This window comes from Pimephales promelas, chromosome 2 (genome assembly GCF_988280905.1).
Source record: "Pimephales promelas chromosome 2, fPimPro1.hap1.1, whole genome shotgun sequence".
Taxonomy (NCBI): Eukaryota; Metazoa; Chordata; class Actinopteri; order Cypriniformes; family Leuciscidae; genus Pimephales; species Pimephales promelas.
Genome location: NC_142770.1, coordinates 49,117,581 through 49,136,523, shown reverse-complemented (window position 1 = coordinate 49,136,523; position 18,943 = coordinate 49,117,581). Strand labels below are relative to the sequence as shown.

The window sequence follows — 18,943 nt, the reverse complement described above, 5'->3', positions numbered from 1 at the left end:
GTTAATAAATGTATTAAGAAAAAGACTTGAATTACTTCTCTCTGCTCTACGAGTGGAAGATCTGTCTAAATACGGATCTAATACGCAATTGAAGTCCCCTGCAATAATCAAATTCGTCTGGGATAAATCTGGTATAAGAGACATTGCCTTCTGAAAAAATGATGGATTGTCTATATTTGGAGCGTATATGTTCATCAGGGTGAGAAGTGTAGAATATATTTCACCAGTTACAATCAGAAATCGACCTTCCTTATCAGATATTGTATCTTTGTGAATGAAGGGAATGCCTTTTCTTATCATAATTGCTGTACCTCTTGCTTTAAGATTAAATGATGAGTGGTATATATTATTGATCCATTTACACCTTTTCAAGTGGGTTTCTTGTAAGAATATTAGATCTGGTGCCAATGATTTAAGATGGGCAAAGATTTTACCTCTTTTAATTGGGTTGTTAAGTCCACGCACATTCCAGGTAGCTAAGGTTACACCCCTCCTTTCTTCTCTTGTAATCAGATCGTTTTGTATTGGCATATCAGAAAAAAAATAGAGCAAACAACTGTTCCGATTAGTACACTTTCAAATTGTGATATTATAGTAGAAAGACGTCTAGGTCCCACCCCCATCCCCATCCTATAAACTCTTTTAAACCCTCTAGAACAAACTGAATAAACAAAGAATAAGAACATTTCTAGCCAATACTAAACAAACGTATTCCCGCATCTAAACAGGAGGCTTGGTTGAATCATGCGGCACACAGGACGAGCCACAAATCCGTGAGTCCGTATTACAAACCCGTGAGTACGGATTGCGAAAGCGTGGGCACGGTTTATGAATTTGTGGGTACAGATTGCAAAAACTGAGGGCACGGTTTACAAATCTGAGAGCACGGATTAGGAACTCGTGGGTACGGTTTATTAATCCGTTGTGATAAAGTGCAGAATGTTTCTAACGTTAGTGTTTTTGGAGCAATTGAATGCCTTCAAACAAAAGCTACCGAGGAATCGTCAAGAAAAGTAAAGGCCAGTTTTAAAGTTTTACAAAAAATAAAATTTGTAGCCTAGCCTATAGCCTATATTGTTCTTGGATTGTTCGAAGAAAAAACGACATACTAAACACGCCAGCCTAATCTCAGGAGCTGCTTTGATTACGCTCATGGCGTTTAAAAAGACGCGGCGCTCCCATTGAAAACAATTGAAAACATATACGACAGGCGTGTGGAAAATTTCCACACGGGCTTTCAAGTGGGGGAGGGCGCAAATTGGCATTTGAATGTTGTGTTACATTCTAAAACATTTAACGTGTGACGCACACACACAACTGCACATGGACACACACAGGGCTTACATTCTGTTTGATTGTGTTATTGTTGCAAACATGCTGCTCTAAACTCTAGTAAACTAGTGTTTTCTGTCGGTGTCAGCAGCAAAGATAAAGTTGATGATGCTGACTCGCCATCTTCGCAGTGAACGCGCATAGGCCTAAACGCATAGGCTACTTCGAATTAGCCTACTTATGTAGAGAGTTGGCAATTTATTTTCGTTTTTAATTGTTTTGTTTAAAAGTAGACATTTAAAGCTTTCTAGTTCTCAGGTCTGTGAGGCAAGCATCACGGTGTTTCGGTTCATATACAGTATGAGACGCACTCCAGTTCACACGCGCGCCTCTGTGTCCTGATTATATTGTCTGATATTTACTTCTAATGTGTTAATCCAGTCAATTTGTTGATGAAACATTTATTAAAATGAAGATAGAATTTATCCGAAACGAAATTTACAAGCTTTCTACAAAACAAAACTTAGTTGGTGGTCAAAATCATGTCTGACCCACTCCAAATATTTTCCGATATTGGGTAGCTTTTGATCCTATCTTACTCGGTTCACTTTTCATATAGCCTACTCAACATAGACAAAATAATAAAAATAAGTTTATTTATTTTTTAATTTATCATTAACAATATTGTTGTTTGATTTAATAATCATTGTTCAACATGTTCAGACTGAACCAATAAAACATTTAATTTGAAAGTATTTAAAAGTTTAAAAGTCGTTATTTTTGTTGTTTTTTTGCGCACAAAAGTGTTCTCGTCGTTTGATAAACTTAAGATTGAGCCCCTGTAGTCACTTGGACTATTTTAACGATGTCTTTAATGACTTTTCGGGGACAGCAAGAGCCAGTCCCTCAAGAAGCCTATGGACTGTATGCAGGAGCGATCTTAATATCTTAAATATCTTAATTTGTGTTCCGAAGATGAACGAAGGTCTTACGGGGTTGGAACAACATGAGGGTGAGTAAATACTGACAGAATTTTCATTTTTGGGTGAACTAACCCTTTAAATATTTCAATATTTAATTCAAAACCACCACAAAACAGTTCGTGACATTTTAAAAAGCCGTGAATCAATGTATTAAGGCCACTGAAACTGAAACTGACATCTCTCAATACAGGAGCAGAAGCGCTGGTTCAGATTTTATTATTTGTTGTTTAAACATGCGTGTTGCATAAAATAAATAAATATATATAGGCTATATATATTTGATATGGTCTAGGCTAATTATAGCATTGATTACTGTGGAGGGGGGATGTTTTTTTTTAATTCTACATGGAACCCCATTAAGCTTTATTTTCTATATTTTTTGCATAGCTGCTTTTGAAGATGTAATTCAGTCAATCTGGAAGAGATTTGTTCCTTAGTGTAAAATAGAAATTCATGGTCATTTTATTTTATAAATATAAGCAAAAAAACTAAATGGTGTAACAGATTTTTCTGCATTAGTAGCCTAAATATAAAACACAACTACAGTAATCCATGTTTGATCAAGCTTCGAACCCATGTCTTTGTAATGGTAGAACCGTAGGCCTGTGTTCTACCACTGAGCCATGTGTTCACTCTTAAGAGTAAGAAAAAGGTTTGTTGTTATCCCTATTGTGAATGTAGGCCAGGGCTACTTTAGGCTACATGAAAAAAGAGACCTCTTACAGTTTTAAAGTCCCCGTGAAATCAAAATTGAACCTATTTACTTTGTTAGCGCATATTACTAGTCTTGTGGTGAACAATTAATCCGTGCAAGTAAAAATATATTTAAAAAATGTTTTACCTTGGTAATCTTTAATCAAAATCTGAAAAGTTACTTCCGGTCTGGAACGGTTTCTTTTTCTGATGACGTAGGTTTCACAGTTTGGGTGGGGAAACGCTTAACCACTCCCCTCAAACCGTTAGTTTGCTATGAGCGAGAGATGGAGAGGAGGAGCGCTAGAGTAAAACCCTGCCCTCTGTTCAATATTCCGTTTCACTTGGAAATACGTCACAGCACTGGAGAAAAATCGTTTGTAACTTCCGGTTCACGGGGACTTTAAAATATGATTTTATTATAGCTATGATGAGAAAAATAAATTCAAGTGAGCACCGCCCCGTTTGTCGAACAATATTAAGGCCACTGAAACTGAAACGCGCGGTGCATGTTATGTCTCAATACAGGCGCAGAAGCGCTGGTTCAGATTTTATTAGGCTATTTGTTGTTTAAACGTGCGTGTTGCATAATTAATATATATATATATATATACATACATACACATATTTGATAGTGCCTATTTAGGCGAATTATAGCATTGATTACTGTGGAGGGGGAAATACCCCACCGGCAAATCGCAACTTGCTTATAGCTTGGTTATGTTTTTGTTTTTTGTTGTTTTTTAATCTACATGGAAATTTTTTTAACATAACTGCTTTTGAAGATGTAAATTCAGTCAATTTGTTGGAAGAGATTTGTTCCTTAATGTAAAATAGAAATGCAAGGTAATTTTAATACATGTTTATGCGGGATTTGAAACAGTGTCATCAAAATAAGTGTACCAAAGTTCTACCACTCGACCACGACTTTTCTCACTGACAAAAGCCCAGAAGTTCGGTTGTTCAGCAGTCAGTGTGCGCACGCGAGAGAAGCGCTCTTCAGTCTTCGCATTCCTCATGTCAATAGCGTCATTGAAAGCAGCACTTTATTTTCGCTGACTGCGAGATAGGCCTATTTTAACTTTTGATTAATAAAATGTGCTCATATAGCCTAAAAGTTTATATTCTAGTTAAAGCTATATTCTATTTAAAATGTAGGCTACTTTTACATAATTACGTTTTTAGACAAACGGGTCGGCGCGTATGGTTGGGTTGCGGAGAGTTCGGGTTACGGAGAGTTTGTGAGTTATAACGGAAATCATTATGAACATCAGCTATGCTAATTATTTCCCATCTGCCTTTCTGCTGTTATCTCGGGACGCTTGTCCCGAGAAAAATGGCGTTCGTCAGGTCCAGTTTTGTGTCCAGCCTCTCACGGGGATTTCGGATGCCCCAACGCCTGTGATGAGACGACTCAACGCCTGTGATGAGACGACTCAACGCCTGCGATATGTTATGGCGCCGTTTGATTCATAAACAATATTTATATTTAATATTTATATTTAAACAATATGAATGTAAGCCAGAGGAGAACTGGCCCCCGACTGAGCCTGGGTTCTCCCAAGGTTTTTTCTCCATCCAATCTGATGGAGTTTGGTTCCTTGCCACTGTCGCCTTGCTTTTGGCTTGCTTTGAGCTTGCTCAGTTGGGGTTATTTAGTGTTTAGCAATGTTGTTGATCTGTGTTGTGCTACTTTCATGTTATCACTGTGAAGCTGCTTTGATACAATCTGTATTGTGAAAAGCGCTATATAAATAAATAAATGTGACTTGACTTGACTTTTGCTTTCGCTAAATGTCCCTTTGCGCCACCTGGTGGTCATTTCGCCACCGACTTTGAAATACGGCTGGTTTATTTTTGCCGCGGTGGATTTACCGCGGCGGTAAACGACATTCTGGTTGTCCACCTACTGTAACAGCACCTTGCCGGGTAAAACCGCACTATGCAGACACTTCTGGTGTACGGGAACCAGGGAGTGCACCCCTACCTTGGTATATTGCTGTTAGGGTGTCCTGATGGATTGGATGATGATACGCCTGGGAAGACTGGTGTCCGGTCATTGACCTTGAGGGACATCTTGCTCCTTCCCGCTCTGCGTATCGGCGGCCCCCCGTGGATCAGATGTCAATTAATTCCGACATCATACAGGATGGCAGGATGCCCTGTATAAAAAGCTGCCCTGTGGAAGCCTGTGGATTGGGTGACTACAGTATGGCTAGATCCCCTCATGGTCCCGGAGCCAGGGATCATGGTGGTGGTGGTGGTGGCTCATCCGACTATTTGACCTTGGATCTGGTAAAGGTTAAGAGATGTTCAGTGGTATTGACTCTGTGCACGAGAAAAATGCTAACTTCCGGCTTGAGGGCGGATGTTGGGTACTTCGGTTCCGGTTGCCGTTGTTTACATCAGTGGACCGGCTATCTAAAGCTTAGCTATCTAAATATATTTGTCTAAAACTATGTTCGTTTGTTCATTGTCAAGTCAATCAACACAGTTTTCACACATATTTGGGTGTAGCCAGGCGCTGCTGCATTGTGAAAAGTAAACGATATTTAAATCTGCGTTTTGTCACCACACCCAAGCAGTCGCTTTACCGAGTGGAGCGTTGCGTATCCATGACAACTAGAAGGAAGTTTTTAGGCTACTAATTATTTATTATATTATACCCTTTAACCAGGAGAAGCCCCTGGGGTTAGAACCTATTTTGCAAGGGAGACCTATATACAGTAATAACGTTAAGTCAACGGCATTCATAAACACGCTGAAAAGAGATTACGCGTGTTGATAGCATGCCAAAAATACGTGATAAGTGTCATACATACGCAATTTCATGAGATCAGTCTGAGCATGGATGTTGTTGTGACTTAACGTATCCTTCAAAATTATGCAAATACTGAGAGATGTAATATTTAAACCCATTCTCTCTTGCTCTGGGGAGCTGGAGAAAAATCATTAGCCAGTCGATGTACATAATCGACTGTTATATTCGGCAAATGTTCAAGACATCTGGAGAAATATACATCGTCCATCAGGCTACCGGAAACTAGACACCCCCTATCGGTTTCGCAGCCGGAAGTAGCATATGCTAACGTGCACATAGTCCATTGACTCGTCTCCCCAGGGGAAAGGATGGAGACAATGCCCTGACAGCAAACGATGCAGCAAACCTCGGAGTGAGGAGTCAAGTCAGAGAAGCCTCAGGTCCAGTGCAAACTGGCACCTCCCAGATCGTTAGGGGTGAACGATCGAAACCATCCTCCGATGGGGCACAGGCTGGTGAAACCGGAGTGGTGGTTCTACTACCGCTGCGGGACTTCACTTGTGCCTTATGTGGCGTGTCGGCTAGCGCCCTAGCTTGGATTAAAAGACACTTTGCGATCCAGCATGGAAAGGCGCTTGTTAGATACAGTTGCAGATCGTGTGGAAAAACCTCTGATTCGGCCCATCCTATAGCATGTCACATCCCTAAGTGTAAAGGGGTGAACGCACCAGTGGGAACAGTGAGGTGCGAGGCTACGTTTGGGTCGGAGCGAGCGTGGAGTATAAATGAGCTGCACGTCCACCCGGAGATTAAGTTGAGCAGGAAACGGGGAGGTTCAGCTCTTCAGCAGTCTGAGGTGGAGGCTGGGACTCTTAGCACCTTGGTTGGAGGCAGGGGATCCTCTGTAGAGGATCGCCCTCCCAAACGTCAGTGCAGATCCTGAGCTGCAAGGGAAAGTGAGGATCCGTCAGAGCCCTCAACAAGTGTGTCGTAGTGTTGTTTTTGACAGCCTGTTTTAATTTTAGTTTTAGTCTAGTTTTTGTGTCAAGCTGACATTTTAGTTTTTGTTAGTTTTAGTCACGTTCATACTCTTTTTAGTCTAGTCTAGTTTTAGTCGACGAAAATTGATGACATTTTAGTCTAGTTTTAGTCGACGAAAACCGATGACATTTTAGTCTAGTTTTAGTCGACGAAAGACATAGTCTAGTTTTAGTCAATGAAAATTGTATTTAAGTCTCTTTTTAGTAGGGAATTCTATTTAACCCAGTCAATATATAAGAAGCCTACCTAGTAGAAACCAATTTTTTCTTTTTGCCAAACCCATTTCAAACAATCTTATCTTCTTATAGTTATCTTCTTATATTATTGTTACCTTATAGACTCAAGAATACATCCAGGAAGACGCTCTGAATTGAATTTACAACATATTTATTTTACCAACCAAAGATGTTACAGCCTACACACATGTTGAAATGAAAGTTTTTCCAAAATGTCATTTCTTCTTTTTCTCCCAAAGACGAATCCCCTTCTCTGTGTCTGACTTAACTCTGTTTGTTGTCGTTTATGCTAACGCCTGTTTTACACATACTCCATTTGCAGTGCGTATGTTTCCCGCACCCAGTTATAACAGTTATAGATTAGCGCTCATACCGCGCGCACTAGGAGCGGCGCGTCATAACAGCAGAGCAGAGATCTACACAGTACCTCAACAACGCGACACAATGGATGTAGGCTAAAATACTGATTTGAATCGATGTTTTATTAACAAGTTTCGGGAGGATCACGTTCTAATGATCAAACAATCAAGTCAGCCAGCTGTCAGCAATCAGTAATCAACTGGTTCACTCAATCAGCACAAGTAAAGCCTATAAAAACACACAGTTGACTCACCCTTATTTCTCGACTGTTCTCAGCATTTGGTGTAGCAGCTACTGCTTTGCAAAAAGATGTCCCAAATGCAACTTTCAACATCCGATGACGACCTCAACCATGCTCCGCCGCCATCAGCTGGCCCCAGGACAACTTCTCCACCTGATACCGCCTCCGAGCCCCACGTTTCATCTCGTGGGCGCCGGTCGGTACAAACAACTCCTTGCATGCCAAGACGCCGGGGCTTACCCTCACCTCCACCGGCGAGGACTCCAGCTTCCTCCCCAGCGTCCTCCTATCGTTCGGCCGTGCCAACGATTCCGCCTATTGAAAAGTGGACAGTCTTGAGTCTAAGACAAGCGCTGATAAACTCAGATTTTCAGCCCTCGCGCAGGATGACTAAAGTGCAACTTTACAACATGTACGTTACCTTGCAATCATCAAACATCTCTCCTAGATCCACCCCAGGTTCCAAGGCGGCCAGCAGGCCGGGAAATTCTCGCGAGGCCCTGAACTCGCCTCGCCCGACTCTGCAACCTTCCCGTACAAGGTCTGGTTTTCCGCGCGCTTCGGCCCGGAGCGCCAGGATTTCTGCGAGCCTGGGTCGCGCTCCAGATTCCACCGCCACGAGACATCACTCGCCTCTCGCTTCACCTCAGCTTTTCAGCACGGCGCTTCCCGCCGCAGCGCCATTCACAGCTGGGCCCGCCGGCTCACATTCCGCTTCACAGTTTTTTCCTCCTGCTGTTTCTAACCCCTTTCCTCTGCAGTGGCCTCCGGCTCCCGTAGCAAACGCTAGCGTGAGGTTGCCTCCGCTAGCGGCAGAGGCTCAAACTTTCCACCAGTTTCCTGCGACTAACCCCTCCCCTTTTCAGTGGCCTGCAGCCCAAGCAAGCGCAAGACCACCTCCGCTTGCAACACAGGCTCAGGCATCTCATCCATTTTCTCCTTTTCCCTCTGGTGCTTATTTCAATCTTCCTTCTCAAGCCCCACAGGCCGACCTAAGCGTGAGGCTGCCTCCGCCGACAGTCGCAGCCCAGGCTTCTCTCCCTTACAGCTCTCTTCTAAATGCCAAATCACAATATTCTCTTTTCACAGCTTCCCCGATGCCAGTTCCACCAAACGCCGTCGCTCTGGAGCCTCCCCCGGTGACTCAAAACATCCGAGCACAGATTATGGCAGGTGCGGATGTAGATCTCTCACATTTACTTTCTCTTTTTCCCGTATCCGATTCCAACCGTCAGTTAGACTGCGGGGATTTTTCAGTCACTTTAAAAAATCAAAATACACATTCGTCACGTTTACTTTCTTTTCCAGAGTTTTCAATTGCTTTCAGCCACTACACAGACATCATTTGCTCAGCCTTCCCCCATAGACGACGCGAACTGAACGACTATTTAGCACTGATAGCCGAGCTCGCGTTGTCCTACGGGGGAGGGCACTTTTACACTTACCACAAACTCTTTTCAGCAAAATGCGCCGTTAGGGTTTCTCAGTGGAACCAATGCCCTTACTGGGGAGCACTAGACACTGACTTACACAGTAGAGTCTTCCTCGGCTGCAGGAATATTTCCTGCGCGGTCTGTAGGTCAGTGTCGCATCCCACGACATCGTGTCCCCAAGTTAACCCCTTCGTTTCTTCTGAAACAGCTCCAGTCAAATCCACTAGCTACACACCAAGACCGGCGACTAGCAACCTTCACGAGGCTAAATTCAGCTCCAGAGCACTCACAGACAACAAACAGCCTTGCAACAATTTTAACATTGGCAAATGCACCAGGCAGCGTTGTCGGTACTTGCACATATGCAGCTTTTGCGGCGGTGCTCATGCCCGTCCCGTATGCCCTGTATATAAAGATGTCAATAAAAAATCTAGAAATTATTTATCGACTCCTGTGAATATTTCTCGCCTTTCCATCGAACTAGCTCACCACCCGGACTCCGAATTCACCGAATATCTGCTGTCTGGCCTACTACACGGCTTTAAACCTGGAGTGGTTTTTCCGCTCTCCCAAAACATCATCTGCGATAATCTCCAATCGGCTCTCGCCGAGCCCGACGTGGTAGACAACCTGATTAAAAAAGAAGTCGAGTCAGGCTTTATGATCGGCCCTTTTGATGAGCCTCCTTTCAAAAATTTTCGCATTAGCCCCATTGGAGTGGCTACGAGAAAGTTTTCAGGTAAGAAACGCCTCATAGTCGATCTGTCAGCTCCACATAAGTCCATGTTCCCAAGCATTAACAGCCTGATCCCACTCAACGAATTTTCTCTCAAATACCACGACGTAGATCACGCAATCGACCTGATTAAAATCGTGGGTCGGGGTGCCTGGCTCGCTAAAATTGACATCACTTCAGCTTTTAAAGTGATGCCCATCCACCCGGATTCATGGCACTTATTCGGCGTGCGCTGGCATGAGAAATTTTATTTCGCCGTACGCTTAACTTTTGGATGCAAAAGCAGCCCCAAAATTTTCGACATGCTATCTGAAGCCGTTTGCTGGATCTTGTCAAACAATTACGCAATTCCTCACCTCATTCACCTGCTGGACGATTTTCTAATAATTTCGCCTCCTGGCGCCATCCCAGCAGCCCAGATCCTCACAGTTCAAAAAGTCTTTTCCGAGCTCGGAATCCCCATCGCCCAGGAAAAAACCATGGGTCCCGCTACATCCATCGAGTTCCTTGGCATTAATCTAGATTCAGTTCGATTCCAGGCCTCCCTGCCCAAGGAGAAAATTGATAGGATAATCCTCATCTCATCTACCCTCGCGGACAGTCCAGAGTGTTCCAAACGCGAACTCCTATCCATGCTCGGCCACTTAAACTTCGCCATGCGCATTATTCCACAAGGCCGCCCTTTTATTTCTCATCTCCTCTTTCTCGCGTCTTCAGTCCACGCACTAGAGGATCTAATTTCCATAACTCCGGCATGCCGCGACGAACTCGGGCTATGGATAACTTTCCTTAAACAGTGGAACGGCCTATCCTTTTTCTATAAGGATCTAATTTCCTCCCCCCTCGACATCCAGCTGTTCACAGATGCAGCCCCCTCTGTTGGCTTTGGAGGGTTCTACCAAGGTCGCTGGTTCGCGTCTACGTGGCCCCCCCAAATACAGGACACGCTTCAGTCCTCTGCATTATTCGAGCTCTACCCTCTCGTAGTAGCAGCCTTCCTGTGGGGGAAAGAATGGACTGCTAGCAGCATTGTAGTGCATTGTGACAACGAAGCTACAGTCCAGTGCATTAATAAAGGCCGTTCCCATGCACCCGCTCTAATGCCACTTTTAAGACGTCTAACCTGGATTTCCGCATGTGACCAATTTATCTTAATCGCAAAACACATCCTCGGGTCAAAAAACCAAATTGCTGACTCTCTGTCTCGCTTTATGTTTCAGAAATTCAGGATGCTGGCTCCAGAGGCGGACGAGCTCCCAACTCCAGTACCTCATTATTCGGAATTAATATTCCCATAACTCACCCGCAAAAATCCCTCCTCAACAGATCGCTCGACACCATTCTCCAAGCTGTTTCCCCCAGAACTCTCCAATCCTATGTGACCGCATGGAGATGTTTTAAAGCCTTCCACCTTTCTTATAACACGCCATTCCCTGATTTTTCCCTCCTTACAATAACCTCCTTTATCTCTTAACTCGACAGCGTCAAAAACCTCCAAGTCGGGTCCATCAAAAGTTATTTAAGCGGCATCCAATTTTTTCACAAATTGATCCACGGCGCCCCCTCTCCGGAAATAAATAATTCACAAACCTCCCTCTTGATTAAAGGCATCCAACGATCCCAGCCCACCCGCCCGGATACCAGACAACCCATAACTTTAGATATTCTCACTAAATGCATTCAGACCCTCCGCACAGGCTACCGATCCCTCAATACCTCCCGCACACTCGACGCCATGTTCATTCTAGCCTTTTTTGGTTTCCTAAGATGCTCTGAACTGGCTATCACTTCCAGATTTGACCCAAAAATCCACCCAAACATCTCAGATCTCTCAGTGCTCGACAACGAAACAATCTCGTTTCTGATTAAACAGAGCAAAACAGACCAAACCAAAAAAGGCCACTTCATATATATTTTCAACCTCTCGTCACCAATTCAACCGTTCCAAACTATATTAGCCTACCTCCAACTGAGAAACTCTCATGCAAAATCCCCTCTCGAACCCTTGTTCATCGACGATTCTAACAAACCCGTGACATGCTTTTGGTTCCAAAAACACCTAAAATCTGTTCTCCAACTTTCAGGCATCCCAGCAGAGAATTTCTCCAGTCATTCCTTCCGCATTGGAGCAGCAACCTCAGCAGCCCAAAAAGGCCTCTCTCAGCAACAGATCCAAGCGCTCGGAAGATGGTCCTCAGACGCGTTCCAAACTTATATCAGAACTAATCGTTTCCATGTCAAAAAAGCCCACCAAATCCTCATTGGTTAAAAAAAATAAAAAATAAAAAATAAAAAATAAATTTTTCGAGTATCCATTCCATGCCTTCTCGTTCTTCATCCGGCAAATATTGATCTCCCAGCGGACATAGCGAGAGCCTTCCTGGTCGAGCTTCTATGTCTTCTCTGTCTCCGTCCAGCAAGTATTAATCTCCCAGCGGACCCAGAGACAGCCTTCCCAGTCGAGTAATTATATATCTCCTCTTTCTCCGTCCAGCGAGTATTGATCTAGCGGACACAGCAAGAGCTTTCCTGGTCGATTATTTATGTCTATTATTTCTCCGTCCAGTGAGTATTGATCTCCCAGCGGACACAGCGAGAGCTTTCCCGGTCAATTATTTATATCTATTCTTTCTCCGTCCAGCGAGTATTGATCTCCCAGCGGACCCAGAGACAGCCTTCCCGATCGAGTACGTGTATCTCCTCTTTCTCCATCCAGCGAGTATTGATCTCCCAGCGGACCCAGAGATAGCCTTCCTGGTCAGGTACGCATATCTCCCCTTTCTCCGTCCAGCGAGTATTGATCTCCCAGCGGACTCAGCGAGAGCTCCCTTGGTCGAGCATCTTCATCTCCTCCTCCATCCAGCGAGTATTGATCTCCCAGCGGACTCAGCAAGAGCTCCCTTGGTCGAGCATCTTCATCTCCTCCTCCATCCAGCGAGTATTGATCTCCCAGCGGACTCAGCGAGAGCTCCCTTGGTCGAGCATCTTCATCTCCTCCTCCATCCAGCGAGTATTGATCTCCCAGCGGACTCAGCGAGAGCTCCCTTGGTCGAGCATCTTCATCTCCTCCTCCATCCAGCGAGTATTGACCTCCCAGTGGACATAGCCTAACCCTCCCAGTAAAGCATCTATGTTTTTCTTTCAGGACTGGTGAGGCTTACCGATGCCGGGACCTTTGCCACAAGAACCCTCCCGTTCGGACACCGCGAGCTCTCCCAGCCAAAACTACCAGGCTCTCCTTGAAATGCCAGCCCGCCAATCTCTGCGCTCTTTTCGGGGGGTCTTTAAGCAGGCGGCTGTCCTTTACTTACTTTGCTTTTTGGGGAGTACTCTGGGTTCGGGCCCAATTTCCGAGCTCGGAGCCCTCCCCCCGGACAGCACGCCAAATACGCATAACTATTTTTATTCTCTGATCATTAGTGAGTGTGAACTCGTGAATCGATGTTTTATTAACAAGTTTCGGGAGGATCACGTTCTAATGATCAAACAATCAAGTCAGCCAGCTGTCAGCAATCAGTAATCAACTGGTTCACTCAATCAGCACAAGTAAAGCCTATAAAAACACACAGTTGACTCACCCTTATTTCTCGACTGTTCTCAGCATCCCTCCACCACCCCATCTCCTCACACTTGCCTAATTATCTTCCTAAACAGAGATACGGGGGGAGTACTCTGGGTTCGGGCCCAATTTCCGAGCTCGGAGCCCTCCCCCCGGACAGCACGCCAAATACGCATAACTATTTTTATTCTCTGATCATTAGTGAGTGTGAACTCGTGAAATAAAAAATAGAGAATAAATGTTGTGATTGTGGTACAGCCATAGATCAGTTGCGCACTGCAAACGCAGCACATTTAAAAGCAATAACGCACGCGCAGCTCCTGCATACACACTGCTACACGCACCGCATACACTCTACACACGGAGTGTGTGTGAAACAGCTGTAACTCACGCAGCTGTTTCTTCTAAATAATGCCACGAGTGGGGCTCGAGGATCTGAGGTCGCATGCGTTGTATAGTGCGATCTAAGGCCGGATTCACATATAGCGCCTAAAAACGCGTAGAAAATGCTGGGCGCGCCGCATTCTCCATTTTACAAAGCGCCAGGTCGGTTGCGCTTCAGTTGGTTCTTCACATGACCTATTGTGTGCGTATGGTGCGCTTGCGGTATTCTGAAAAGTTGAGATGTTTTTATCTCGACGCGGCGCGGACGCGCATGGAAAAACCGAGCGCGTCGCACCGCGACCGCACCGCTTCCATTATGAGCGCGCATACCGCGCGCCTACATTTGAAATAACGAACTTGAGCGCGCAAAAGACGCGATATGTGAACCGGCCCTAATGCAGCCCCTGAAGTGACACAGGAAACAGAAATGCTGCATACTAATAATGCAAGTAGGCCAAACGAGACGAAATAACGTTAAAATAACATTTCGTCTCGTTTTGGTCAACGAAAATGAAGAGACATTTTAGCAGTTTTTATTTTTGTAAACCACATTTAATCTCGTTTTTATTCGTCAACGATATTGCATTATACATTTAGTTATAGTCATCGTCACACGACCAGCATTTACGTTGTCTCGTCTCATGATAAAGGTTCGTTGACGATGATATTTAGTCATAATTTTCGTTGACGAAAGCAACACTAGTGTGTCGGTCCCTCCCATTCAACCCAACTTGCCAGAGGGTGGCCTCCTGATTCTCCTCAGAGAGACGGCCCACAAAATGGTGAGCGAGGGGAGGGCAACACCACAGGCCTCACTCAAGCACTTCAAGCCTGGCTGGATGGCTGCGACCAATTACCCGAATTGGTTGAGGCGGCAACGCAAAGGATACTCCAAGGATGCGTCCATGGAGGGGAGAGTGGCCCCAGAACACCTGTGCCCTCAGGAAGGAGGAAAGCCCGACCACGGTATCGGAGCAGGCACCGTGAAAGATATCTCGCCCATAAACGTGCCTACCACAAAGTCCAATACCAGTTCAAACACGACCCGGCCCGCCTAGCGGCTGAAATTCTCGATGGGAGACAGGACACACGTTGTCCTATTTCAGCCGAAGTCATTCATGAGTTCTTTCTGGCAAAATGGGGGGACCCTCCCCCCTTCCGTGGGCTGGGTCGATTCAGGGCTGAGGAGTGTGCTGACAACAGTCTTCTCATGGGGCTACTCTCCCAAGGCGAGATCCAATCTAGCCTTCGTCAGGCCTCGAACGACTCCGCACCGGGCCCAGACGGGATTGGGAAACGGGATATTCTCAATTGGGATCCCGGATGCGAGGCCCTCACCAGGCTGTTCAACATGTGGTGGATTACGGGAGTCGTTCCTTCCCGTCTGAAGAAAAGTACTAATAACCAAGACATCTGACCCAGGAGCGGTGATGGAGGTGGGCAACTGGAGGCCTATCACCAACGGGTCTATGATCTTGAGGCTCTTCACTAGGGTGTTAACACAGCGGCTAACTGATTCATGCCCAGTTCACCCTAGGCAGAGGGGATTTCGTGCTGCCCCCGGGTGTGCGGAAAATATTGAGGTTCTGCGAGGCCTCATCCGACACTGCAAAGAAGAGCGCAACCCACTCGCAGTAGTATTCATCGACTTTGCACAGGCGTTCGACTCCGTTTCCCATGAGCATATCCTGTCAGCTCTTGGGCAAATTAAAATGGATCCCCACATGGTAGGTCTGATCCAGCAGATCTATACGGACAGTCCTACCTGTGTCGAGATCGGGGGTAGGAATACCCCTGACATTAAAGTGAGGGTTGGTGTTAAGCAAGGAGACCCATTGTCTCCCTTGCTTTTCAACATTGCCTTGGATCCACTGATCCAAAGCCTCGGACGCAATGGCCGCGGTTACACCATGGAGGGGGGTCAAACAGTAGTGTGCCTTGCATTTGCTGATGACCTTGTGCTGATAGGAGGATCTTGGAAGGATATGGAACACAATCTTAAACTGCTCGACTCGTTTTGCCGGGACACCGGGCTCAGGACTCAGCCTGCCAAATGTAAGAGTTTCTTCTTGAAACCTGGTGCTGGTTCGTTCACAGTTAACGACTCCCCCCCCCTTGGACACTGGGGGGGGGGGGGGGCTGATTCAGCAGACCAGGGGTGGTTGAGCCTGAGCTGACGGGTGCTCTGGAGAGATGGGTTAGGAACATCGGGAAATCCCTCTTTAAACCCTCACAAAGGGTGGTTCTCCTCAATCAGTATGCCCTTCCTCGTCTTTACTACCAAGCCGACCTGGGGGTGGTTGGCGACAATGTACTGCGAGCCTTGGACGGAAAAATCAGAGGAACGGTGAAGGAGTGGTTGCACCTTGCACCGTCCACCTCTGATGGGCTATTATATGCGATGAAGCGGGATGGTGGCCTGGAGATTTGCAAGCTCATTCGACACATTCCGTCAATGCAAGCGAGAAGGCTTCACTGCCTTTCTTGCATTGATCAGCCGGTTACCAGGGCACTAATGCAGACTCCATTCATGCGGTCTAAGTTTGAAAGGGCGTGGATGAGGGCCGGCGGCACAGATGAAAACCTCCCACTGGCCAGTGGTGAGGAATCGAACGATAGAGGAGACGCCGCCGGTCTGCTGACCCACACGTGTGTTTCTCCGTTTGACTGTAGACGTGATGAATTCCTTAAGTGGGCAGGCCTCCCTACCCAAGGTGTGGGTATACTCGGCTTTAGGGGATCGGTAGCGAGCAATTCGTGGCTGAGGAAGCCCGAGTGTATTACTGAGAAGCAGTACATAGCGGCTCTTCAGCTGCGGGCTGGAGTGTATCCCACCCGTGAGTTCCGGTGTCGGGGTAGAAGCAAGACCGGGGCAACTTGCAGGAGGTGTCCACACAGGTTGGAGTCATGCTCACACATACTGGGGCAATGCCCGGCAATGAGCGCGGCCAGGATTGCCCGGCACCACAAGTTGTGCCGTCTCCTCGGGACTGAGGCAGAGTCCCTCGGGTGGGAGGCACGCTGGGAATGGGAGTTCAGATCCCGTTACGGGGTTGTGAGACGACTAGACCTGGTACTCATCCGAGGGGATCTCGCCTTGGTCATTGACGTAACAGTCCAATTTGAGATGGCTCCTGACACCCTTTCGGTGGCAGAGCGTCAAAAAGAGGACTATTACGGGCCCTACAAGAGTCTGATCGCATCGAAATTGGGAGTCAAGCATGTTCAGGTCTTCGGGTTCCCCATGGGTGCTAGGGTCCTATGGCATGACGGCAATTACAAGTTGCTTGAAACCATGGGTATGGGGAAGCGGAGGATGATATCCTTCGCGAAGCTGATGAGCCGGAGGTGCCTCCTATACTCGTTGGACATTCTGCGGAGATTCACCTCCACCCGAAGGACGTAGGTATCGAGGGCGTGATCCCCGTTGTGCATGCCTGCCGTTAGTACGGGCGTGAGTTGGGTAATGTGTAAGCCTGAACCCGTGAAGGGTCAACAGTGCTAGCATGCCTGAACAGGTTTTGTCACACGGCGGGGCAAAGAATGACGGGGCTGATTAAAGGGGGAGCTGATGTGGGCCTCGGTAGGGTCGGCGGGAGAAGGTTGCAGCTTTGACCGTCGGCTCTGCGGGGGTTTGTTTTGGCTCCTCATAGACCAACGGAAGGTGGGTTACTCCCCCTCATTGGGCCCACCTTGATGTGTATCGGTCCGCTTGGTAAAGCATGTCTCAGGCTCCGTGAAGGAGTACCTGTGGCTGCACAGCTGGGAGGGTCTGACCGCATGGTGAGGTATAAAGATGGGGGGTCCGGTTATCCGGGTTGTCGGGGTCGCGGCTCCTGTGAAGGTGATGGGTATGAGGAGCTCATTGCGTTGAAGGGAGGCACGGCTCCGACCTCGAGTACTCAAGGGCGTTTCGAATGATGATGGCCTCGACACTGACCTGAGCGGACAAGCCCGGTTGCCAGAAGGGTGCCACAGTAGTAACAAGCGCATGTGTCTCTGAAAGACCCAGCCTGAGGGCAAATACGCAGGACCCAGCACCAACGAATGGGATGACTGTATCAGCTCACATATGGTAAAGGACTACCTGTAGGGTCAGGGCAAAGGGTGAAGGAACCGGACGCACTGGAAGGGCAGAACCCGAGTTCAGAACTTACCACTTGTAGGATGTTTCCCCCAGTGTTCCCTGCAAGTTTGGTGAGTCAATCTGAAGTGCTAATGCCCTCTCCTGGTGCAAAACCCGAAAGATGGGCAATCTGTCTAGAAGCAGGCATGCTTCTCCACCAAATCATGAGGTTGCGACGGGGCGGGGATCTCCAATATGGACGGACTCCCAGCGAAGGGACATGCCAGTGGCAGGAAGACCTCCCCAGTATGGGGCAGGTACATTTCGCCTAGGGAGCGAGGAATGTTGTGAGGGGAAAAGTCCCACGACCAGCCTACATACCCGAAAGATGGATATAAGTCCCACTCTAGTGGCACCCCCATGGCAGAGAAGTGGGGGGTGGGCAGAACTCAACCCACACTAATCATCTCTCTCTCTGTTTTCTTTTACAGTTGCTGGAGCAGAGGCAGGGGAGCGGAGCAGTTGTTGCGGACAAGGCCGTTGCCGGTTGGCAGGATAGGGACGGAACGGGACTCGATATGATTATACCAAATGCTACCCACTGGAACACTGCAGATGCACTAGTGACACAAATTCGCAGCATCATTGGCTTCATGTCTATATGGTGACGTGAGTATACTACCTTCCAAAGCCGGTTTTTGTAGTACGTTGGTTGTTCGACCGAATAATCAGCATGCCAGAGATGGGGACTCGAGTTTGAGACTCGGACTCGAGTGCGACTTAAGTCGCACACACAGTGACTTCAGACTCGACTTGAGACTCGCCCTCGAAAGACTTCAGATTTGACTCGGACTCGAGCTGCGGGACTCGTGAACAATGTTTATTTTTAGGAAACGTCTGACGAACTCGCTGTTATTCCCCGAGGGGAATAACAGCGAGCTCGTCAGACGTTTGACGTACTACGTATCTGCTGCACGCGCACATGAGAGGACACGCATGAGAGGATAGCGAACATGTCGACTGCTGTGCCATTCATCGCAAGCTTTGGATAAAAAAAATTTTAAACAAGAAGGCCCAAATAAAAGGAGCGCTATATGCAAAATATGCGGTATCAATATCAAAGATTCTGGCTCCACCACATCGAATTTTATCAGGCATCTGAAAACGCATCCTGATAG

The 18,943-nt window shown here is 46.7% G+C and overlaps 1 protein-coding gene across 1 annotated transcript; it reads left to right on the top strand.

Moving 5' to 3' along the window:
• The first annotated feature begins 9,588 nt into the window (after nt 1–9,588).
• Nucleotides 9,589–11,222, top strand: LOC120466780 (uncharacterized). Its single transcript, XM_089119094.1, has one exon. It carries the CDS (start codon nt 9,681–9,683, stop codon nt 11,052–11,054), a length of 1,374 nt encoding a protein of 457 aa, XP_088975220.1. The 5' UTR covers nt 9,589–9,680; the 3' UTR covers nt 11,055–11,222.
• The last annotated feature ends 7,721 nt before the right edge of the window (nt 11,223–18,943 follow it).

What these genes read in the sequence shown, in the direction of transcription:
- LOC120466780 (XM_089119094.1), top strand. Translation starts at nt 9,681, where the DNA reads ATGATCGGCCCTTTTGATGAGCCTCCTTTCAAAAATTTTCGCATTAGC.